Source organism: Amphiprion ocellaris, chromosome 16, assembly GCF_022539595.1.
Source record: "Amphiprion ocellaris isolate individual 3 ecotype Okinawa chromosome 16, ASM2253959v1, whole genome shotgun sequence".
Lineage (NCBI taxonomy): Eukaryota > Metazoa > Chordata > Actinopteri > Pomacentridae > Amphiprion > Amphiprion ocellaris.
The window spans coordinates 11362706-11388596 of NC_072781.1; the positions used below are offsets into that span (position 1 = coordinate 11362706).

General features: G+C 44.4%; 1 protein-coding gene across 4 annotated transcripts in view; it reads right to left on the reverse strand.

The window, feature by feature from the left end:
- Positions 1–25891, reverse strand: part of slit1a (slit homolog 1a (Drosophila)) — a 90251-nt gene that overhangs the window by 17213 nt on the left and 47147 nt on the right. For 2 of the 4 annotated variants that reach the window (XM_023268143.3, XM_023268145.3), the window contains exons 5-19: positions 22356–22427; positions 20382–20453; positions 19151–19222; positions 17710–17873; positions 13518–13665; positions 9197–9268; positions 6815–6886; positions 6652–6723; positions 6225–6368; positions 4733–4896; positions 3660–3683; positions 673–817; positions 506–580; positions 263–406; positions 28–171 (exon numbers count right to left, since the gene is read on the reverse strand). In XM_023268143.3, the coding sequence (XP_023123911.1) occupies positions 28–171; positions 263–406; positions 506–580; positions 673–817; positions 3660–3683; positions 4733–4896; positions 6225–6368; positions 6652–6723; positions 6815–6886; positions 9197–9268; positions 13518–13665; positions 17710–17873; positions 19151–19222; positions 20382–20453; positions 22356–22427 (1584 nt within the window). The remainder of the gene's footprint in view (positions 1–27; positions 172–262; positions 407–505; positions 581–672; positions 818–3659; positions 3684–4732; positions 4897–6224; positions 6369–6651; positions 6724–6814; positions 6887–9196; positions 9269–13517; positions 13666–17709; positions 17874–19150; positions 19223–20381; positions 20454–22355; positions 22428–25891) is intronic. The other 2 variants (XM_023268146.3, XM_023268144.3) reach the window with 1 other exon arrangement.

Here is a 25891-nt window from a genome sequence, read left to right on the forward strand (position 1 = left end):
TGTTTGTGTGTGAGACCAAGGTCTTACAGAGTGGAGAGAGTCTGCAGAGTGTCGAAGGCTCCGGGGGTGATTGTGGTCAGCTGGTTGTCATACAGAGACAGCAAACGAACGTTGTGAAGCCCTGTGAAGCTGTCGTTATGGACGCAACTGATCTTGTTGTTCCTCAGCATCCTAAAGAGGAAAAAAAATCAAAACCATATTAAAAATTAGAAATGATACCAAACATTTTAGAACAATCAACATGCATGAGTGTACTGCTCACAGCATGCGAAGTCCCTCAAGGCCACGGAACATCCCGCTTCTAACCGAATCGATCTGATTGGCTGTGAGATGAAGCTCATTGACAGATGATGCACCTTCAAACGCCCCATCCTCAATCTCTGTGATCTTGTTGTTGCTGAGGTTACTGTGGAGGAAAAAAAAAACACGTAAGAGAATTCAAATCAACACTTACTGTTTAGAGAATGACTGTTGAGGGGTAATGTTAAAACGTAAAGTGGGTTACATTTTCTTCAGCTGGGAAAGGTTCTTAAAAACTCCAGTTGCCTCCAGAGTTGTTATATCGTTGTTGTTAAGGCGGCTAGAGAGGAAAAAGATGCAAAAGTTTAATCATCGAAACAAAACTTTACATTCAGTTTTTATTTTACAATGTTTCATTTCAAGATTTCTTACAGTTCAGTGGTGGATGCAGGGATGTGCTCAGGGATCTTAGTGAGCTTCAGGTTGGAACAGTCCACTACATTGGACTCACAGCGGCACTTAGGAGGACACACTGGATCACTGTTACAGGCATTATTCAAACGGGTGTCTTCTGTACCTGAACAGGAGAAAAATGCAAACGCATATACTGTCATGACTGAAATATGACGTCAGCTCTTTTTCCTATACCAACACACGTACTTTTCGTTCCCATGATGCTCTTAGTCACGCATCCATTTCCACCACAGGTGTACATCTTGTCCTGTTGTGACCTAAAAGAAGGCATCCCTACCTCATCTTTAACCTTAGACACCCTTTAAGTCATCCTGCAACTCCCCTACCATTCATAGGAGAGATGAATGGGTGAGGCTGAGCTATTTTAGACAGCGGTGGCAGAGTGTGAGCAGTGGGGTGAACAGAAAGAGGATTTGGGCAGCCGTCTGCAATGAAGCAGAGCACCCAAGAGAGGGGGGATGGCGGAAGAGAGGTGGCTGAAGAGATGCTCAGGAAGCAGACAGGTGGAGTCAAAGGGAAGGAGAGGGAGGAAATAGAAGGAGGGCATTAGGAGCATAAATGCAGGAAAGAAAGAGAAGAAAGGAATGAAAGAGGAGACAGAAGAGAGATACATATAAGTTGAGGGGCGGAGATGCAGAGAGACGTCTTTCCTGATAGAGCAAGAGCAAAAATGAGGCAGCATGGGGAGTGTGGGACGCTTTCCTGCACCTCCTCTGTCTATGAATAGACGTTACGTGCCAAAAAGTGTGCTGCCAGTTACATCATGGCTGCTCAATAATGGAACAGCGCTGGGAGCTACTTAGAACAGTGTGTGTGCGTCTGTGAGAGTGCGTATTGTGTCTCAGTGTCTGCGCTTACATGTGTGTCTGTGTGCGTGTAAAGCTGATGCGTGTGCATATGTTCCATTTAGAGGGAACAGCCCAGCATTTTTCTGTGAGGAAATTGTTTTGTGTCCCGTTCTGTTTTGCATGCTCACATCACTGCACCACTGTGCCCGAGGTTTGGGGATGACGTCAACGGGACACCGTGGGGCACCAGACCACAATCATGAGCAGGAAAACCTCAGACAGCCAGGACAAAATCCGACGGTTGAGTATCAAAAATCTGTCCGAATAAATATGAGCAGCATCCAAAACCAGAACCTAATCCCAAACCCTCATCGCTGACTTTATTAGAACACAAGTTGGAAAGTGGAAGACTGCAATTGCATTCACAGAGACGACTTCCTCTGGCTGTCTGTGCAAAGGCTTTTTTTCTTTTCTGAAGCCGTGTCACTTCTCAGAGTGGCTCAGTGGAGGGTGCCGACAGACACAGTAATGCTGGTCATTAAGAAACTTTCCCTCGCTAGGCCAGACAACAGGAAAAGGCCTTTCCTGCTACAGAGGAAGCAATGAAAGTACAGCGCAGCGCTTTGATCTCGAGGATGTGGAGGAGCCAGGGGAGATTTCGTGAGCCTGAGTCATCGTCATTGTCACAAGAGCGTGGTGGTGACATTTTTACTGTCAGCAGATTTGCACGAAACTGGAGAAAACATAGAGGAGAGGAATGGGCTTTTTCCCTCTCTGAGGTGCAAAATGACTCATCGCTGGAGTTGTAGAAGTTCTCATAATTCCCTGCAGCTTGGTTCCTCATTATCAATGTATTATGGAATTCCTGTTCTGTCAGTGATTGTGTGTGTTTAATACATGTGTATGTGTATGTGAATTGTGCAAGCTTTTATTGTTATCATTCAGGGAGGGCGAAATTCTTATTAATCACATTTGGCTTTGATCTTCCTTCTGCTTACATAGTACTCCCATTTGTTCTCTAAGCCAGTGCAGAGCTTTATCTCTACTTAGCACACAAAGACACATTAATTTACGCACACACACACGCACAGAGACATACAGGGATAGACAACGAATCACACAAGCACCCGCAGCAGCACAAACACACACATGTGCAAGCAGAGTCCGACACACATCACTGCTCCTCCTAGTTATTTTCTTGGAAGTGCTCTTGTTAAGAGGTCCGGAAACATCCGCTGATAGGAATCTTGGTCCTCTGGTGGGCTTTATTTTCTTTAGCTTTTACTGATAGAAAGGACACACTTTCCTTCCCCTCTGTCCTTCTCTGCCTCACTCCTTTTTCTGTTCCTCTCGCTGACTGACTGTCTGTGCTAATGCCAAAGCAAAGAGACGCTTCCTTTTGACTCTATGTGCTGAGACTGTTAGGAAAACAGAGCTGAGAAGAAACAGATGCTCCCACGCATATATATCACATTAAAAGTCACACATAGGTACAGCTACTCTTGGGCCCAATTAGCTATTCGCATAAATGCCTGGAGTGCCACTACCAGTGGCACGCAAATTTGCAAATTTCAACTAATTTTACCCATAAATGCCCAATGGTTTTTCTGTGAAGACCATTTCCTCTGAAGTTCATCCACATCAAAAGAGTATTTCAGTTTATTACAACTTGGTGCTTTCATAGTTTTTGGTAATTATCTCAAGAGAGGATGGAGAGAAAACCAAACTGCAAATGTTAGTAGTAATTTCTTATTGTACAAGAAAATTATTTGCACAAAACATACTACTTTCTTTTACATATAAGTTTGGCAAACTTGCAGGTTTGTTCAAAACCTGTACAATAATTTGAATAATTGTGTTTTTTTCCCCCACCTGACTTATTTTCTAGAGATGTTAATGTGTTTTGCAACTCTCTGTAAAAAAGTTGGCTAGCTTTTAAACTTTTTTTTTTTTACCATTATGAAAAGGAATGAGGGCAACACTATAAAAGACCCAAGCTGTAATAAACTGAAGTTATTCTTTAACCTGTGGGAGAATTTTATTTAAACGAACAGTAAGCAGTGGAAAAAGTGATGCCGCTACGTGTTCCGCTGCAGGTGGAAAATGAAAGAAGGAGGGAAAGACAATGATAGGTGTGAACATTTACAAGCCACTCACCTGGGATGACGTACTGCTCTTTGGCTGTGATGGAGAAAAGAAAGAGGGACGGATGTCAGTGAGACCAGTCTGAGCTGCATAGCTGTGGCGTCGCTATGCTTCAGAACAGTCATATATAGCGCTTATATATGACGAAACATGATTCAAGATATATGACAGTTAGACAGAGAAGCCTAGGACTATCTCTGTGCGTGACAACATGGAGGACTAGTAACAATGTGAAAAAGGTGGTAAATATTTGGCTGTTGCTAAGGAAGAGTGACATGAGGGAAAGAAGGAGACAGAGAGAAAGACAGAAAAAAGAAGGAGACAAAAAAGAAAGTGAAAAGAAAGAGGAAAAACACATGGACTCCTTCTTCAGTAGGTCTAGCCAAACGAATGGGGCTATAAAGAAGTGTGAAACCTCAGCAGTACCAGAGTGCCAGAGAGCATGGCACAGTGCATAAACACAATGGTGGGCATGAGGTGGGGTGGAGAAGAGATGGTGGGGTTTGGCTGGTGCAGAAAGGAGGAGTGAGAGAGTAAAGGGGGAATGAAGGAAACCGGAGCCGGGAGAAAAGAGAGCAATGAGCGGGCAAACAGAGATGGAGGCTGGGAGGGACGAGAGCCCGAGACTGGCAGAGGGTGAGGGAAATGATGGGCACGAACAGAAACTCTAGCCCTTATACCAGCCTTGACTGGTGACCTCAGCTCACTGCGGTCTGAATGTGAAACCAGACTCACGATGTGGTAATATGGAGGGAAAATGGAGCAAGAGCGAACGATCCCCTCTTTCCTTGGCCCCAAGTCCGTCTGGGGAGATATTGATTGAGGAGCACCGGCACAGCAAATGATGGGCCAAATAAAACCTTTTGCCAGGAATGATCACTCATTAACTGTGGTATGTGGTAGAGGGAGGAACAATGAGGGATAAAAGCCACTCCCAGCGGAGAGAAAGAGAGAAGGTAAGAGTGCAGCAGTAGTGAGAGACAAGTGGAGTAAAAACAACGAGGCCTGTCTGGGAAATAGAGAGCCCCAGAGAGGAATAAACAGAGGAGACATTTGGAGACAGTGACACAGAGCCACCGGCCTACCAGAGCAACGGAACTTCTTGCTCTTGATCTGTCCAATACGTTTGTTTGCGAGGCGGCGTGGGCTGGCACAACGGGCTCCGCTGGTCTCAATGGGGTTGGAGCGCAGGTAGTCCGCCAGCCACTTCAGATTACAGTCACAAATGAATGGATTCTGGGCCAGATGACTGGAAAATAGAGAGGATGATTGGAAAGATTAGAGAGGCAGATATGAAGGGAAGAACTTGCAATAGACTTTCAGCTGAAGCCACAGAAACAGAACATCTTCATCGATAAATCAGCATTGTGAACTTTAGCGTAGCGTGATCATTTAACATCAGTGTTTATTGACTTGAAATCAAACCACACTATAACAACATAATCATAATAAAGGAATGCTTTGACGTTGTAGTAAGATGCACTGATTTAACTGGCACTAACTGTACATAGATTTTGCAAAATATACTTATTACAGTTAAGGTAGGCTGTATTTTATGGCGTCATTAGTCACAAGTTCCTTAATAACCTTTCAGCACGCTGTAACTTAAGTGGACTGAGAGGAAAATGGATGTCTGCACGTCATCTTGGCTCCATGTCCAGGCGTTAGAAAATCTAGTGTGTGATGGGAGACTTTGGCCAGTCACATGGTTTTCACCCAAACCAGGTGAAAGAGTATAAAGTGCAACAAAGTGCATGGTGGGGATAGGATATCGTAGCATAATGTATTAAACAGAGGACTCTGACTCAGGAGAGTGGGATTTGAATCCTGTGTGAAGCCACAGGTGAATGTTGGCTTTAAGCTTGACTATTTGTGCACATTTAATATCAAGTCCCCTTTTCTTTTTGGCCTTTTTCAGATTTTTCAGACCCTCCAGCATGAATTTGACGATATCACCAGGCCCTACTTTAGTTTGTAGAGCATGTGCTGCCGTTGGAATTATGCAGTCAGTTTGGATGCAAGGAGGAAGGCCCAACATGTATTTTTATCCCTTGTTCAGAATACAGGCATAAAAAGAAGCTTGTTTTAGCCTGAGACACTTATACCCAGTGCTCTTTAAGTGTGTGTGTGTGTGGTAAGTCAAAGGGCAGCACACTCCATCATCTCCAACAGGTGTCTTCCATGACAGCGCGGAAAACTTTTATTATGCATCATGTTTCCGATGCCTCGGTGTGGGGTCTGTATTGATAACTGCGTGTGGCTTGCCTTGTTTATTGGGACAGAGAAAAGTAGGCATTCATTTAGATGGAATTTGTGCCTTCTGAGTAACCGTGGTGGAAAGACTGGGTGTGGTATGTGCTGTTTTGATCTCGACGGCCACAGAAGCTGTATGTGTGTGTCCGTGTGTTTGTGAAGATGATAGATCTGCTCCCCTTCTCTACTTCACCATCCCATTCCTGTGTTATTACACAGACCTGCGAGTAAACAACTCCTGTGTTGGCTCATGTTTTATGGTAACGGCTCAGCATGTGTCAGAGCCTGTACAGCGGCGCGTTTGCATGTGTGTGTTTGACTCACAGGGTCTGTATAGCTCGGAGTGAAGTGAAGGTGCCCTTGGCGAGGGTTTGGATCTTGTTGTCATAGAGCGATAGCAGCGAGAGATTCTGCAGGTCCTGGAAGGCGTTGGCACGAACGCAGTGAATCTTATTGGCATTCAGCAACCTTAGAGGAGCGGGAGGAAAAGGAATAAAGAGGGAGGGAGGGTGAGAGGGAGGGAGGAAGACGGAAGAAAGAAGGAAGACAGGGAGGGAAGCAGCTTGTCAGAGTTTCTTCATGCATTCATTTATTATACATTCCACCTAGAAAACTATGCACAGGTACAAAGTTTACTTGAAGGTTATGACTCCTTCACTGAGTGGGAGTAAAGGGCGCCTGGTATCCAGTGTATGTCTGCAAAGCATCAGCAGAGTGTGTATGTGTGTGTGTGTGTGTGTCTTCTACTTACAAGAGTTGCAAGGCGTAGAGGCCATCAAACACCCCCTTGGGCAGATCAGTGATTTTATTTCCATACAGCACACTGAGAAATCACAACAGAGGCTTTGCTTTAGACACAGCAAATGACAGCCAGAGTGGCTACTTTTGCATGAACTCAGCTCGGGGCCACTTACAGGGAGTTGAGGGATCGCAGGCTGTGGAAGGCATCTGGAGCTATCTCTGAGATCTGGTTGTTGCTCAGGTCTCTGTTTTGAAGAGGAAGGTCAGAGAATTAGTCAAAGAAATGGAGATTTGGGGTTAAGGTTGCGTTTCTATGTCACCTGTCACCTTAGTGTGATCCTCATAGGAAGGCGGCATGGATGCAAGGACCCCGCTTGTGACTGGCAAGCGAACAAGACGCAAATGTAGCGTGAGGTGGAAGATGAGCTCCAGCTCCCATGTTTGATGATGCGTCCCTTCAAGGGAGCCGTGTAGCCAATCAAAACAGCCACTTGTATTATTTGTGGCCTATCAAACGAGTCTCTGTCGTATCACGGTGTGTGTGCAAGGAAAAATGTAACGCAAGGCTGAAATCCAAAGCGAAATACAGTAGACTGCCTCCGAACATAGCTGTTGTTAATAGGATCCGCAGGCCTCTCCCCACAGGATAACCACTAAGCCTGTGTGTCTATGTGTTTATGTGTGTGTGTCTGTGTGAGTAAATGCAACAGAAAATGAGGAACAGTGGGACAGAAAGAGAGAAAGACAGATGGAGAGAGCAAGTTAATGGAGTATGTGGACTGAACTCCAGTCGACTGGATACCTTTGAAGGAAAATCATCATGTGGTGAAGAAGAGGGATATTTTCTCATTTGGGGGTAACAGTTAAATAAGTACCCATTTGTCTTCTTGTAAAGGACTGAGGTTTCCTGGAAATGAAAACGCAGCAAAGGAGCCAACATATGCACTGGTGTGTGTCTGTAAAGTCAGACGCTGGTTGGTTTTTGTATGTGTGCTGGGTGTGTGAAGACTGTTACTGCATCCCTGTCTAAAGCGGTGGTTCATGTGTAGGTCATCCAAACTGGGACAAGGTGGAAGAGAATGTGTGTGGCTGACATTTACTGGGAGAGGAGGACACGAAGGGTCAGGAGATGCACGACCACAAATAAACAAATAAACAGACATGTGCGCATCAGCTTCTATAAAACTTTTACTTTGCTAATTTTGCCTATATTTAACCATTTTTCCTACATAATATTGTACCGTTACACATAAAATGCAGATGAACATCTGCAGAGCCAAACCCAGGGGAGTGAGCGTATTCATCATGATGTATCGATGCTGTCTACGCGCTGTGTACTGACGGTGTTGGACAGGCCTGGCCAGTGAGGGCACATAGCCAGCTGAATCAACAGAGACACTGAGGGTCAACACAGACATGCGGCCATGCATTGTTGTTGCTAAATGCAGAATCAGCAGCAGCAACCGCAGTAGCAGGTCATGTTTGTTTGGAAGAACAGATGGGTAACATCTACTTGGATGAATGTATGCTTCGTCTTCGTGGGGTTACAAATAAATCTTCATTTGTTGAACAATAACATATCAGTTGCTCTGTTTGTTCCATTTCTGCTTCAGTTTATTAATTTGGATTTTTTTTTTACAGTAAATGCGTCATGCAACAACTGCTATTAAATCTGTTTTTTTATGAATTCTATGAAAACTGCAAAAAGCTTGTTATACTCAATAAAAAGTAATGACCCATTTTTTGATAATGATGCTTCAGTCTTGCGATAATGCTAATTTCCTTTAAGGGTTTTCTTCGCTGTAGCAGAGAAAGCTGGCCTGGTTGACACAGAGTTTTGCAATATTGTCACAAAAAACACTTTTTGTACAAAATATAAAATATCCTGAGGTTCCCCGGCTGCTAAAATGAGACAGCAGCTGCTTGGGCCTGTCCACCTCTCTGTATTCACCTCATCTGAACTTTAAACTGTCCCTGGAGCTGGATGATACAACGGCGAGGAATCCTTCAAGAAGGGCAGAGAAACTCCCTGAACTTCCGTTTACTCCGTCTCCCTGCTGCTATGTCGGTCAGGCATGGTGGTGTTGGGAGTTATGGGTTTGGCCGACTGGTGTGCGCTGGCTAGGTGACCGGGCAGCTGGCTGAATGGGTGAAAAACCACTGAGACTCAACTACCAGCCTGCCACCGTTCACTCCCAGAGAGAGCGAAGCCTCAGCCCTCATTCCAGCACACTCTCTGTCCCCTCATCATCATCTTCCCAGCCGGCAGTTTGCCCACACAGACTGGACACAACACTAGCCAGGGGAATACCAGTGTGCAGCATTGAAACATGAGAACTGTTATTATGCTCATGTAGGATCTGAGTGCTTGCTTTCCATGCCACCCCAAGTCTGAGAACAAGACTATGTTCTTAAGGCACAGACAAAATAAATACTTCATGCTCCTTGGAAGTGGAATGTGAAGACTGCCAATTGTCACTTTCTTTTTCCAGCTCTCAGCTTCTTGTTCTCATCTGTATTATTTAGCCCTGAGGTGAGTGTACTGCTGTACTTACATCCTACGCAGCTTCTTGTAGGGAGAGAAAGCTCCGGGAGGGACCGACTTAATCCCATTCTGCTCCAGACGTCTGGAGAGGAGAGGAGAGGAGAAGAGAGGAAAAGAGAGGAGAGGAGACACCATTAGTTAACCAAACAATAGAGTTCTCCATGGTAACAGAGCTGAGTAATCACCTCTGACCCTTGGTGATTGGCCTGATTATATTAGTGGAGATCTATTCCCCAGCTGTAATAGGTCCAGGCATGCTGGAGTCATAACATCCTCAGAACCAATAAACAGTCTGAATATTAAAGTGTGCTGGAAAAGGCCTGGAGGGGGAAAAAGGCTCCGTCTCACTTTGTGTGAGGGTGTTAAGGCCTTTGACTAAAAGTCATATTTCTTCGCGGTATAAAATTTACAGTTTCCAGCACTTATGTTCTCATATGAGATCCTGAAATCAATAATGATCTCACTTGTTATTGTGAAATTTGCCATTATCCTTTGGGTGTCTGCAAAGTGTCCAGCGAAACCTTTGCAGCGTGGTAAAATATTACTTCTTTGAGTTTACTTTTTCCTGTGAGCCTGAGAGAAAGTTGACAAGAAAAGGTTCTGACATAATCTCACCATAAAACAACTGTCAAAGAAGGAAATGAATACACAGACAAACATACGTTTGGTCATCCAGTACAGAGTGGTAAGAGACTCTAATCAGTCTCAGATGGTCCCAGGGAAACAGACATCCCTAAACCCCATTAGTGTGGGCATGCATGTGCGTTTCAGGCTGCTACTAAGGACCCAGCTCAGTCCCAGACCAATTCCCTGGTGTAGCTGGCAGAGGGCTGTTTATCTGCAGGTCAGTTCACAGCTTTTAAAACTGTCCTTACCGAGGCTTAGCAGGGCCCAGAGGGAGCCAGCTGCAGGCCCGTCTGGTTGTTCTACCATTCTGCCTCCCAGCAGAGCAACTGGCTGCAGACCAGGAGGCACAGGCCTGCGCGAGCTGTAGTAGGCCAGCGGCTAGAACCAAATCTAAAGATCATTAAGATGCTATTTGTCACCGCAGGAAAATGAGGAATATTTTAAAAATCTGCACAACTCCTTGGCAAACAGAAGGCTGTTGATAGATTTATCCGCCACCTTCTGAAAGTATGTGATTTCTTGGCACAGGACCATTTCTACATGATTTAATTATTCTTATCAGATTTACGACATGCCTCTTGAGGCCTCCTGCATCGCGATGTTTATGTCTATTCATGGGGGGTAAATGTTTTGTTAGACATTAGCCACAGCCGTTTAACAGTTCGGAGCTTCCAAATTTTTCAATCAAGAACCTTCCCCGCTTCAAAGCAGTGGCCGACATTTGTGGAGCGATATAGGAGCGCAATTGACATTCTTAGGATAGCGCCGATTCCAGACCACAGATTCCTGCGGTGGACATGCTCTCTCTGTCTGTTTTTGTCTGCCTGTCCCAATGTGTCTGTGGATTTACAGCAGAGTGACAGCGCTGCGGTTCCTCTGCCCTCACCATGCGGCAGAGTGGTGGGCCAAGTGGCTTTAGCGCCTTCTCTCATCAACCAGTCTGTCTGACTGGTCCAAACCAGTCTGGCACTCTACATGCTGTTTGCATGTGTTTCAGTGTCACTGTCGGTTGTGTACGTGCATGCCTACATGCTGTGGTGCCCCGGTGTGTGTTAACATAGAGCAACAAAACAGCCAGACAAGGGCACGCACACGCACACACACACACACACACACACACACACACACACACACACAATGCTGCCTGACAACTTTTTAGCCTTCGCATTGTCACTCTGTGCAGACCGATAAGTGCAAGCGACTTAATCCCTGCAATCAACAAAGGAGCTACTTCGTCCAATTGGCAGAGAGAAAAAAAAAAAGAAACAATCTCTCAGAGTCGCCTGTGGACGGACAATCAATGGTTCCCATCCAATTTATCAGACTGAACATTTGTATGTGTGTCTGTCTGCGTGTGTCTCAGAGCTGGTGTTTGTGTCAGTCCAATCAATGCTCTTCATCCTTTTCATTAGGGTCTGAGCATGGTTTTCATTAAAGGGAAACACATTATGCCTTTGGGTATTCACCCAGTGCGTGCGTGAGTCAGAAATGGATGGCAGGATCGTAGCGGCGTGGATGAAAGGCAGAAGGGGGGTTGGAAGGGTTGAGGGGGTGCAGAATTTTATGGCAGGGTTCAGTCATTGCAGACAGAGACTACGGTGCATAATAATCTGTGGTGGTAGTGTTTAGGCTAACTGGGCCTGCTCTCACAAGAGAGGAGTACAGAAACCAGCTCACATCCTCGCAGCCATAAACACAACACTGGCATTCATTAAAGTGGAGCAGGGCAGAGAGGTTGCAATCCTCCGATTTGTACGTAATGAGAGCAGCATGCGCGTGTGTTTGTGTGTGTATGTGAGTTTCCGAGTGCCTCATTAACAAGGCATTAGGCTGGCCTTGATACCCGGCAACCCGCCTTGCTGCAATTGAAACTGATTTTATAATGAACTTCAAGCACAGATCAAACCTCCTGCACCAAGTTACTGAGCGGACACCCCGCCCCACCTTCCCCCCTTTTTTTAATTCTTTTCGCCGTTGATCTGCCTCCTTGAACCCACCTCTGGTGATTTGGCAAAGCTGGGAAAGAGGGTGAGAAGATAGAGAGAAATGTAGAGGAGGAAAAAAATTGGGGAATTTAACCTGTATGGTAAAGCTCTGATGGGACAGGAGGAAGATATAAGCCAGCGTTCCACCACTCTGGTCTTGTAAAAAAAATGAATTAGAACATTTATTTATTAGCAGGACATGGTTCAGCACCAATTAGATGTGAAGGGCAGGGTAAGATTTAAAATGTCTTTACTCATCTGCTGTGCTGACAGAATCTGCTGTCTATAAAACCTGTGCATGGAAGAGCTATCTTTCAGCAGCCTCTCTCTGTTCTCCCATTAGTGCAGCTTGTTGGTTATTGGGCTCATAGATCACATCGATCTTTATGATATTCCACTTGTGGAACATTACAACTGGATGGGCATGCTGAAGCGGTCTACAAACCATAAAACACAGAAAAATTGCATCTCGGTTTTTCCACGTTTTATGGTTTGCAGAACATGTAGGGCTGAAATTAATTACACCTCAAAAGTCAAAATGCAGGATGTGTGAAGCCTTTTAAATGATTTCAATAATATCTCAGCATTTCGTGGGTGGTCACTCAATTAGGCAGGAACACACAGAAGTGTGAAGTATATGTCCAAATGAGGAAATTGAGTACACCACTGCAATAGAATTGGGCCAGGGTTGTTGGGGAACATGGGATCTGTGACCTCCATGCTAGTTGGGTATTTATAAACAGAGCCCATGGGGCGGAGGAGACCTAGAAACTTGCTGTGTCCTCTTAACTACACACATACTCGTTGGAAGAACATGTAATGCGACCGCTGGCTCTCTGTACCTCCATCCAGCCTTTTTCACACCATGAATAAATCACCGTGTTGCTGTACCATTTCATGCAGACCTCAGACCAGCAGCATGAAACCCCTGATAAAGACAGTGAAAGGCACTATTTTAGAAAAGTCTAGCCATGCATTCCCGGGAATTACAGTAGACTAATAGCATGTGGGCTGTAAACGGTTAATGCGCAGACAGATGTTGGAGGACTGATAAACTGAGGGAGGGATGTTAACAAAGCACTCACATGTGGTTCACAGCCATCTGAGCTGATAAGAACATTCAGCCTCAGCCTAAGTCTGCTCTTAGTCTGCGTTTGTGTCTTTCTCGGTGTACTGCAAGTTTATGGATGCCCTGCCAGGTGATGCATGGTTTAAAAAAAAAGAAAAGTAACCTAGAACTACATATGTACATAAAACAAGCGTGTTTACATCTTCTCAGCCCTGTGAAACCACCTGCATGATCGAACACATTGATTAAAGGCTGGTTGATGAAACAAAACATGTGCAAAAGCCATGTTTGAATTTCTGACTATCATAGATCACCTTTATGTCATTCAGGGTGAACCTGTATACTGTTCAGAATTATGTTTGTATGTCTGTGGTGTAATTTACAGCTATGATCGTGTTTGCCAGTTGTACACGTTAATATACAACGTTTGCTTAGGGTTCATTTGTTTCTGTTCTCTAATATAAAAAGATTTTTGATATCATTAGACAACATTTAGAAGGAACATGATTAAACAAGGATACAGGCAGAGATCTATCCTAGATCCTACCTGTTTACAATGAGGTCTACAAACAACTATTTGGATGGCATTTATCACCTTTTTTGGTGTGGGGGTGACACTGTTAACTTAAGAAAGCAGGTATTGTGCTCACATTTCAGCCATGCTGTCAGGCAGGTTGGCTGGGATGGCGGTCAGACCTTTGCCTCTACAGTCCACGATGTTGTTACTGCAGGTACACATGGCAGGACATGAACCTCCACCAATGCTGCACGGCTGCAGGCTGGAAGAATCCTGGTGTCCTGAGGAGAAACAAAAATGGGAGAAGAAGAGGTGAAAAAGGAGGACATGACATGGTATGATGAGAAGAGAGGAGTATGCAGCTCTGACAGGTGTGTGAGTACAGGTGGATTTGCTGGTTTCAGTGGAGGCAGTATGACTATAAGCGGTATAACATTATGGGATTGTTTCCCTGGAGGCTTTGTACAGCGGCATGGAGTCGCTCTTGTTCCCAAGTGAAGCTCACAATCTCTCCGCTGCTGCTCATGTCATCAACCTTTTTGTGCTGTATAAAGTGAATTCTAAATGAACACACATTCCCAGGGATGTTTTTCGACATTGAGAAAAAGAAATGAAACATCCCACTCGTGACTTTATTGTAAAGCCCTATATCCTTGAGAATCAATGGGGAAGAAACTAGGTTATCTATCAAAGGAGTGCCACAGTATATGGAGAGGAGAAGAAAGATTTGAATAATAGAGCTGGAGTGGAAATAGAAGGCCTCCCAATAACATGCATTGATCTCGCCTCAGATTTTCCTCCTGAGTCTGCATTCTCTGTGTGGAATTGATGCCATTCTGCACATTCAGCTTTGCAGCCCCCACCTCTTCACTTCCATTTGTTCTAAAACACTTCAACTTTTTAATTTGCATACAGAGCACACAGCCCATCATGCTGTCTCTAGATACCTGTTCAAATAGCTACGGCACTGTCAACGGTGTGGTGAAGTGCGGGCGCTTGCACTGCCAGTGTGGCTTGTTTGGTAAGTGTGGTGTGTGTGTGTGTGTATGTGTGTGCGTGAGTGTGTACAAGATGTGTGTCTGTAAGTCTAACCCAGATAAAATGAATAAAACAGACTTTTAAATGGCCTCATTTACACAGCATTACTAATCCGAGTTTCAAACCATGAATATTTAATTACCTCCCTATCTATCGCTCAGCTTGTGTGGAAAATGTTGGCGAGAGAGCGAAAAGGGGGGGAGGTAGGGATTCGGGGGAGAGGAAGACAGAGGGAGTGATGGTGAAAGTCGGTGACAGAGCGCTCAAAACTCTGCTCCAGAAAACAGAAAGAAACATTATGGTGCACCATAAAATTACTGGCTTTAGCACTTTGACCAGTTTCACTCATAAGCAATGTTTAAGGTCAGATTTCACACATCTGGTCAGCCACAATCAATTACCTGAAGGGAGGGAATGCTTTGACAGATCTGGAAATCGGATAGCAAATAGCATCAAGAGTGTGAATCAACACTGGCACAATCACTCTACCCACGTGATCTGAGGCCGTGTGATCTGGGATGGCAGAGGTTTGACAGATCTGGGATCAGGTGTAGGGCAGAGAAAAACTCCCTTCTGATCTAACATGGCATATTTGACAGGCCTGGGATCAGGGAGAGTGCAGAGCACAGCTGGAGCGGCCTTAACAATGACAGCTCCCTGACAGGTATAGTTGAGGTGAAGCTGTTTGATGTTCTCTCCTCCCCTGCTCTTCCTACTGCTGTTTTCCCCATTATCTCTTTCCCATTCACCATCTCTACGGCTGTATTCCCGTCCCATTTCCCTTGTTTTACTTGCTTTCACTTTTTCTATCAGTTTCCCCTCCTCCACCCGCTCTTTCTGCTCTTCCTCACTCCCTTTAGCATCCTCATTTTCACCCCTTCTATCACTGCAGTCCATTACCTTTTGTCCATTTGCTCACAGGTCTATACATATAACTTCCTCCATTTCATTTCTCTTGTCATTTCAAAATATTATCGCTGGCTTCCTCCCATTTGTCTCTTTCCCATTTTCCCTCCCTGTTTTATAGAGTCATTTCTTCCCTGTTTCCCACCCACTACAAGAACTTTATTTTTATTAAAACCTGAAGCAATTCATTACCAATTGCTCATTTCAAACATAATATTTTGACTTCGTTTATTATTACATACGAGCAGTAATTCAATACAATAGCCATTCGGTCATGTAACCTTGAACTGGCACAAGCAGCTTCTAAATTTGAGTTTCCTCTGCTGTAAATGATCAAGAGGAGCAAAGGGGGTCTACGACGCTCGATAAAATCACAGCAGAGGCCAATAAAACAAGCCTGAGCAACTCTAATATGAACTAGAATCTAAGGATTATGAGTTATTAGGATGAAAATGGTTTGGCAGTGTTATTTACTGTAGGTAAGGCCCATCATTTCTCACTAATTTTCTCAAAAGGAGCTAAAGAAACTGATTTTGATCCAGGTTTTTAATCTTAAAAACATGTATGTCCTACTGTTCAACTTTAAAATTCAATTTTCAGCTAGATTTAATGCTTTTTAAATCTGCTTTTCCCTGTTTTTTTTCATCAGTAAGCACAGACACCCAACCAAAATTCTGCCCTTTTTAAAACTAAAAATAATGAGCCCTGGGTTTGGATTTTGGATCTGTTCATTTTCAAAGTCGATTGATGACAAACGACTGCCTGGAAAAATATTTTCTCCTCGGAGCGAAGCAGTAAATGTGTTGCTCTGCTCATTACTGGAAAAAAAATGTACAATATAGTGATGCTTTCCAGCCAAATACTGGGAGTGACTCATAATACTGAGAGTGCTGCGGAATTTCATCATACTTTGCATCAATGAATAAAACACTGCACCCTGTTTCCCTTCTTCTGCCTCTCATTCAGCAACATGCCTCTTTTCTTTCTCCCTCTTCTTCTTTTTCTTGTCCAACACATCGCCACCCCGGCCCAAATCCCCCGCAGGTGGCCTGGCCTGGTCGCAGCACAAACTAAATACATGCATGACCAGATTGTGCTGAATATCAAAAATACAAAAAAAAAAAAGTGTGTGTATGTGTGTGCCAGCGAGCCAGTCCCTAATGAGTCCTTCACTGGGAGTTCAACTTCTGGTCACTCATCCTCTCAAGAAGAAACTGGGAGTATGTGTTTGTGGGTGTGCATGAATGCATGACTGAGTATTTACACACAGATATGCCGAAATACATAGCAAACGATGCTAAGTTCACATTGCTGTTTGTTTTAACCAAATCGATTCAATTTTGGGACTCACACGGAGACAATTCTTTAAAATTCTTACATGATAGAAGCATATAGCTGCGTGCAATGTAAGCTGCAGCTCCCCATCATGCAAAAATCCTTAACTTTCTGTATCTGCATCCAACCAGAAACCAAAATTTTCCTGACAAACCCCTGCTCCCCTTTTGTATCTGGAATCGTTACACTCCCACGCTTTGAGTCTCTTTCCCTGGGCGATGAATAGTTAATGATCTGTGCTGTCACGCCGTATGGCTGCGTAAAAATCACAACCCATGGAGAGAGAGACACAGGGAGAGGTATGCACACCCACAAACACACACACACACACACACAAACGTAGACACAAACACCCTTCGCAGCTGGTGTTGCGAGTGAGATGGCCTTGTGGGGAGTGAAGGTTCTCATGCTGTTTTTCCATTGTCCGGATATGATAACCCCAATGCACGCCATGACACGCCCACATGCACATGCTGCCTCTGTTCCCTCTGTCTCTCACACACACACACACACACACACACACACACACACACATTGCATGGGCAAAACAGTGACTTCAAAGCCACAATAATCCTTGTGCGAGGAGGCGAAAGGCCATAAATAACGACAACCGAGGAGAGGGGTTCCACCGTCAGCGGGGGCAGCCTTTGCTCCAGCTGTGTGTTTTATATATGTTGGGTATATTCCGAGCATCACTGCCAGCTCCTAAAAGCTGGATACGCATGCAACAGCCAGAGGAGCGCTGTGGGGGTTGCCTGGAGGCAGAGGAGTTTGGCAGGTGGCTGCCAGGTGAATACACACTGACACAAAAACACACTGGGGGTGGAAGAGGGGGGCAGATAGTAAGTGCTACGAGGAAGAGGAAGAGTTTGTCATGAATGATCTGATTAAAGTACTCATGTTCCATGTGTCATTTTGTCTCTTTCTGGGATGCTGTGAAACTTGCTTCCCTGTCAAATGCACACATAAATGGCTAAATAATCTACACACAATGTGAAATGCAGTGTTTTTGAGGTGTCGCTCCTCTAAAGTTTCATAAATCTTACCTGAGCAGCTGAATTCGTGCTTCTGTACCTCCGCAACATTGAGACCTCTGAGCTCAGGAGGGCCAGTGCACTGGGTGAATAGACCAATTGTAGGCCTCTGTCTGAGCCACTGGGCCAACCAGGCCAGGTGACAGTCACAGTTCAGGTTGTTGGAGTGGAGACGGCTGTGAAATGAGAGAAAAAAATGAACGTTGATGCATGAAATACCCTCTACGGTCCTTTATTAAACCACAAAAACTCATCTGCAGTTCTACAATTTCATTTAGCAGCTGCTTTTATCCAAAGCTACGTACATCTGAGCAAAAATACAACACAAGCAAGGATCTGCTCAGGAGAAAATGACTTGGATAAGTGCCATAAAGTCTCTGTGTATCAAAATAACCTGTTTTGAAGTTTATCTCATGAAAATAATCCCTTCCTGCCTTTAAATGGCTTGGATGTAACTCTACACTGCTGCTTCCCCTTAAACGTGCAGATCTGTAAAATCCCTGCCACTCTCTTGCTGCAGCTCAAACACTGTAAAAGTACTCTACTCTACACAATGGCAAGTTGTAATATTAAGTAAGTGAGGAGGAATTTAGACCTAGTTCCCCAGGTTTCTTATGTTTGAAGCCCCGGAAGCCTGAATTTATGTTTTTGAGATGGTAAAACACTTCACAGACACATATAAAACTCACTTTCACAGAAGGGGGTCTTTAAATGAGCCTAACTAAAATACCATCCGCTGAAGACATAAATAGCATAAAAAGTGTCTATTCTTTCATCCAACTCATCACATCCAAACCCTGTGGCAAAACACACTAAATGATATGCTACACAGATGACTGCAAATGGCACATTCTAAAAAAATGAAACGCTAAAGAGGACTTTTCTAAACCAACTACTCCAAACAGTGCATTCCTGCAATCCTGTGTCGGTCCAGAATAACTCTTGCTGTGGTGCGGTGGACCCAGGGAACATGTATGCTAACTTGCAAACCCATGTGCACAGACACACAGTGTACACACAAGCAGGAAAAGCTATATAATACAACCCCACTGGGAGTGAGAAAGCCCAAAATGTCACCACAAGAGCAGTGGAGTCAAGGCTCAGAGTTTCAGGAGGCATAATTGTTTTAATTTGTGCATAATTTCAGATTTAGTAATCACATACAATGCACAATACACAATAGGCTACTGGGGCTATTTGCGTCTTTCTGGGCCAGTTGTTGTCTTTAGATGGAGGGGATAATGGCCCCTGGCATTGCTACAGACCCCTCTGTGGTACTCTGTGGTTCTGGCTGCCACCCAACATTGACTGGAATGACAGAACCTGTCTGCTCCCATTGAGATCACATAGAAATCACCCTTTATCCCACTTTGTGTATGAGAAATATAGTTTCATTTTAAAGAATACCCCCAGAGAGGTAGAGAGCGTTGTGGGAGGAATATTTGTGACTTACAAAGTTCGCAATTTGGGCATGTGGTTGAAGCTGGAGACGGGGATGCTGCTGATGTTGTTGTTGTTCAGCGTTCTGCGAAAAGAAAAAGAGCGAGAAGTCATGTTGTCAGTGCCAGAAAGAGAAAAGTCATTTGAAAATTTTCACTTCAAAAAGTGTTTTGTTGTGCCCATCCGCTCCCATTCCAGTCTCTTTAAATCCGTCCCCTTCTTTCTTTTCTCGTTTCTCTTTGTGGCCTACTGGGAATATAACACCTCATTCCACACAGATGGGAAGCCCTCGCACCTCCCACGCACACATACAGTCGTGCATGCAAATATGCACACATACATGCAAGCATACGAGCCGGCTTCCGAGTGCCTCTACTTGTACTCGAAACATACGATACACACACACATACACACACTTCCATCGAACCCTGGGCATCAGCTGCAGCAAGAGAATCGGGTCATTTCAATCAGCCTAATAACCCTTTACCATATTTCAACCTGCTCCCCCTTTTAACACAAACTGTCCTCCTCCCCCATAAAACCTATACATACAGACCTCATCAAAACAACCTCCTATACCCTCTTACACCATTAGGAAAACCTCATCACTATATGAATTCAGCCATGAAAACAGCCTTTAATGTTTTTTTTTTGTTTTTTTGGTGTCACAACCTAAACCTAAACCCCCCACATACACAAACACAATCTTTCACCGTCAAAAAAACAGAGCTGTCTATGAAGTGCCTTTGTCCCATCGCCTGCACTGTTACTCCACATTGTTTCAGGTGGAGGCAGGTGATTAGGCTTTTTGACAAGAGATGATTAATTGAACATTTTAAACTGCAGAGCATGGTCGCCAATGTGTGCAAGGGGGGGAATGCTACCTCGAATAGAATTTCTGAACAAGATGCTAGGAGCCCCTCTTGTCAGATGGCCTGCCCAGGGCTGGATGGTGTGTAGATGATGGAGGTGGGGTAGTGGGTGGTGGTGGTGGTGGGGGGTGTTAATGTGATGGAGGAGAACGCTGCTGTCAACTGTGACTTAATGGAGCTCGGTCTCCATGATGCAGGCCCCCTCATGAGGCCCACAGGGGGGCATTTTGGTATAATAACCAAGGTCTGTGCTATGTGTATATATTAGTTATGGTTACCGTCGGGGTAAAAACAATGTCTTAATTTAAATAAGTGCTTTAATGGAATAATACAGGGTTGGGCTGGATGAATAGCATCACTTCAGATACTTACAGCACTTCCAAGCCTCTCAGCGCTCTGAAGGCTCCATCCTCGATGCAGCTGATGTGGTTTTTATCCAGCTGGCTGCAGATCACACACACACACACACACACACACACACACACACACACGAGAGGAAAAGAGAGAGAGCGATAGAGAGTTACACAAGACACATACACAACCTTTCCGTCTCCCTGCAGGGTAGTTGTAATCATTGATACAGTAAGTAGTACACTGATGGACTATGGTAAATCGATAGTGGTTTAGTCATCTTAGCTCATGTAACCCCAGGAGTAGCAAAAAGGGACCGGACTGATTGTTCATCTGCGTCGATGCTCCTCATAAATCTTTGTGTCCATGAACCATGGTGAAGATGTAAATTTCTGTCCCTACACGTCATCTTTGGGGAGCTGTTTGTATGTTAGTTTAATCAATCATGTGCTACAGGGTCCACTAAACATTCAGACATGCACCAATATGAACATATTGCTCTACTCCCACCGAAGGCTGTTAACTCAACAAGGTGAAATGTTAACATGCTGAAATTACATTGAAAAAGTTTTGAATGAAGGACGTTCCTCTGCTGTTCACACACAGTAGGTGTTAGTAGAATTTGATTTGCTCTGGGTGATCTTGATTAACTCTTGACTGAGTTACCATCAACTCTTTCAAGAAGTATCAACCAGAACAACTAGATAATAAATCAGTAATTTAACAGACAATAAACCAGCAACTACTGAGTTCACATGTTTTTTAGCCTCTCAAATGTGAATATATTCAGATTTGCTTAGACATCCACAAGATTAAAGTGAATATCTTTGGGTTTAACTGTCAAGATGATGCCTCTGGGAACATGATGGCCGCTGTGGGAGTATGGGGTACCAGAGCCATTGCTACAAGCCATCCAGTCCTTATTTAACCACAGTGATAGCCATGTTCATACTTCCAGTACCAAGTCAAACCCATTTCTGGAGTCTTGGACTCTATCAACATTGTCTCTTACCTCCAATCTTGTTTGGGATATTCATGGACACCTTGTCAAGGTGTAACCATGACAAGGAGGGTGTCTGGTTTGGGAAACTCAGAGTTGAATTGAGAAGATGACATGGTTCTGTTTTCTTCATCAGGCCAGGACTTTCAGTGTGTACTGGGGTAGTTTGCACCAGCATGCACAAAGAACATGAGTGTGAAGCTGCCAGGATGAGAGTCAGCATTGCAAAACCTGAGGCCATAGTTCTCTGCAGGAAGCCAGTGGTTGCTCCCTATTGGTTGGGGGTGAGTTGCTGCCTAAAGCAAAGGAGTTTTGAGTATCTTGGGATTTTGTTCACAAGTGATGGGAAAATGAAGTGTAAGATGGGCAGGCAGGTTGTGACAGTATCAGCAGTAATGCTGGTATTGTACAGGACGATTGTGGTGAAGACATACCTGACCCAGAAGGCAAAGCTCTTGATTTATCAATTGGTCTTTGTTCCAACAGTTACCTATGGCCATGAGCTCTGGATAGTGACATATATCAATGAGATTGGGGATATAGGTTCCTGAAATCGGTTTCCTTTGTAGGTGACTGGGCTCAATTTTAGACATAAAGCGATGAGCTTGAACATCTGGAGGAAGCATGGAGTAGAGTCACTGCGGCTTTTTGTTGCAAGGAGCCAGCTGAGGTGGTTTGGGCATCTGATTAGGATGCTGCTTCCTGTGCACCTTCTTTTGGAGGTTTGTGAGGAGACCCAGGAGTAGACTTAGAACTTGCTGAACGTGTTACGTATCTTTTCCGGGCTGGGAAAGCCTCGAGACCTCCCAGGACGAACTGGAAAATGTTACTTGCTAGACTGACTGCCACCGCAACCCGACCCCGGATAGGCGGAAGAAAATGGATGGATGGATGTTTTGTCATTTGACCTTCCAAATCATTATTAAATAATGAAGATAAGTATTATTTGCACAGCTAAGCACACCCATCCCTGGAGCAAAAGGTGAGGTACTCACAGGTTTTTGATATCTGTAGCTCCTCTGAATGCTTTTCTGGGGATGGACTGGATGAAGTTCTCACTCAGATCTCTGTGAAAACAATAAATAGGCATTAGTTACACACAACTTATCCTCAATGTTTGTTTGGTTCAACAGGGTGTTTGTTCAATGCGTTTTTTTTTGGGCACGATATTAACATGTTTCAACAGTTTCCTCCTGTAAACCTTTTATTCCCAGCGTTTAAGCATGCTTTTCAACCAGCAGAATTTGCCCTCTATTGAGTGTCACTCCTTCTTTTACCACACTCATTGGTGCAGAACGGAAAGCTGAGGGCATTTTTTTCTCTTCAATGTGTGCCAACACCCTGAGGTGTGGTACTGCATGGAGAACTCTACTCACAATGAAGTGGTTAGTTTTTGGTGGCTGCATTATTCAGTGTTCACTCATGCTATAATTTGTCCGCTGCGCCTTGACCATGCTCTGGCTTGTGCTCTGGTGTGAGGCACCCAGTTCACTGCCTGCACACAGACCAAACAAACAGGCAGCAGGGCAGTGACTGATGAGGCGTCCTCGGCGATCCTGTAGGCCGGATTCATTTGGTCGCTGTGGCACAAAGAACATTATCTTTTCGTATTAGGTTGTGTGTGTGCGTCCGGCGCTTAACGATGCGTACAAATTAGGCATTTGAAAAGTGCACGTGTGTGAAAAGTAAGAGAGTGAGAAAGCAGAGGGGAGGGAAGGAGAGTGAGTGAAACACAAGTAGCCATAGTTTTAATTAGCAGAGTCTTTTGTTTGCCGTTTAAATGGTGAGCTAACCTGATTCAGAAAGGCCGTGCGCCTCTTCTACGCACAAACTACACAAGTAAACTCTAGGGTGCTGCCAGAGAGGCTGCTGGCTTTAAAACACAGGCATGGAGGACTCCCACAGCTTGGACAGATGTAAACAGAGCACTTATGATCACCCACAGAGGGTCTAAACACCAGAATATATAAAACTACACAACTGTTTTGCATGTGATTTTGATGACTTCTACTTATTTAATTTAACTTATTCGTGCACACCACAGCATGCAAACCATTGATGCTCACAACAAGTACCCACACGACTACCCTGTGTGGTAACGTTAAAATGAGTTCCCAGGACTATAACGACACATAGTCTCACATTGTGTCCCCAATGGGTCATCATTTCCCGAACTTTCCTTGGAATGAATATTGCGCAGAGATTGTTTTGGTGGGACACAAAAGAGGTCAAAGCACACCACAGCCGCTGTGTTGTGCAATCTATCTAATGAATGGGTGGCTGTGTCTTTATGATACAGCAGAAATTAAAAGAGGCCACTGCAAATACACCACAATTAAAAATGGAATTTGTGTGTTTGATTTCAGTGGATGAAGTATTGAGATCAAGCTGAATGATGGCAGTCTACTTGAACATGTTGGGTCTTGCCCCATGTTTATAGCCTCCTTTCATTAAAAGAGAGGTGTGTATTTAGCAATTACATTACATGGAAATGACCATAAAATTTGGACTTTTTATACCTTAGATAAACGCAGTCCAATTATCTTAACTTCACGTTCAGCATGCCTGCTGTTTTAAACACACAAAAACGCAAAGTGCACGTGCAGATGTGCAAATTAAACGCACACATCGCTGGCTGAAGTTCAAAGAGAGCGTAAATATTCCATCTAGTGGCACATTCTAATTTTACCACGCAAGGTTTGTGAGCTGAATTTCCTCTGCAGATCTGCATAACATCTGCTTTTGCTGAGATATAGGGCAGCACAGTTAGCAGACAATTTAGGCAATTACACAACAATAATCTATCTATCCTGTCAGTCTGCCATAATTTGCAGGATCATATCCCAAACATCAAACCGGCTTCATGTCTCCTTAACTAGCAGGCACGAGAGCCATAACAGTTGCGCTCCCTCCAGCCCCTTTGTCGTTCTCTTGGCAAAACAGCCTGAGTGCCGAGTTGAAAGCTGAGTCAGTCTGGCACCTGGGCTATATTGGTGCCTCTTATCAAAGTGGCTCCATGCGAGAAGAATGCTTTTGGTCTACCTGGCCCTGCATTCCTCCTAATTACTAATTAGTCCTCTCACCTCCTCGTGACCTTTGTGCAACAAACACATGAAGATTCTGAAGTGTTGTACTGCAGAAACACTGTTAATGACTTCCCCCCCCCGGACATCTCGGAGGATGTCTCTGTGATTTCTCAGCTTGGCTTTGTACGAGTGTTCACTCACAGGTTACAATAAGAAATCTCAACAGAATAATGTGCTAGGACAGCATTGTTTGAGTGCCAGAGGCTACAGTAGGTGCAAAGAAAAGAAGAAAGACAGAGGGAAGGAGAAAGGCATCAGAAGCTGGAATGCAAGACAAGGCAAGAAGGCTCTGATGATATGAATACAATGCTATGTGTGTAAGTAGTAAAATGAAAGCTCTAGGGTGGAATCCGCACACTAAAACCCCCATAATCCTGTTAGCACGCTATAACACGATTGGCTAGAGTGATCTATATACTGCCACTTGTGGTGCTGTTTGATTGGATTAGGTGCCGAGGTCGTGGGAGGTCACTATTAAAATGTAGGTCTGTTTTGGGACAATGTGTGGCTAAAAAAAGGCCCATGACAACCTTAAATGATGCTATCTCTCATGCCAGAAAATCGGCCTTACTCTCATTTACTGCCTCTTTCCCTCTGCCTGGTTCATTCTCTCCTCTGTCACATCTAACAGAATAATCACAGTGGTCATGGTTTGGAGTCTGCAGTCTTCTGTGTCCCTTAAGGATTTATTGATGGGTTCGACTCCTACGGGAGCCAGAGCAAAATTAAATTTAGCAATGCAACATTTCTGCATTTACACATTCTTAAAACGGCAAACAGGACATTTCTGTGGGAGACCATGCTGTATTTTACATAGTCTGTGGTTGCCCCTTGCTGGTATTTTCTAAGCTCAGCCCCAACTGTGTTGGCTCCGACATATTTGGCATTTCTGATTAGTTTGGAGGCTGATTTTCAGGGACGCACTGATCCCTCCAAAAACAGACATGATTATGTGAGAACAGTCACCGCAAATAGGGATACTGGCCACCATGGTCTCCAACGCTGAGTTATGACAGTAAATCTAATGTTACAGCTCTTCAGCAAATACCCCAACAGTGTATCACTTGTGCAGCAGCCCAAACATGGTTAGCAACCAAACAGGCATGGTGAGAAATGACAGAAAGATGTAAAAAAGGAAAAGAAAAAGTTTCCGTCCTTTTTGTTCCCCGCTTCTCTGTGATACCATCCTGCCTTTGAGAGTCTGGCACACTTTTCAAAATGTCAGTCTGTATATTGCTTTAGACTTAGCTGACCTCGGGGTCATCAGATTGTGAAGTATTGCAGGAGCAGACAAAGCATCAGAAGCAGGAGCAGAGGTCATAACCTTCACTTCACTTGCACTGCTCTGTTCAGGCTAAAAAGATTCATGGAAACCATCAGAGCCTTGCAGCGCTCACCGCTGCCCAGACTCCTTCCATAGACTCATTACAATGCTATGAAGACTA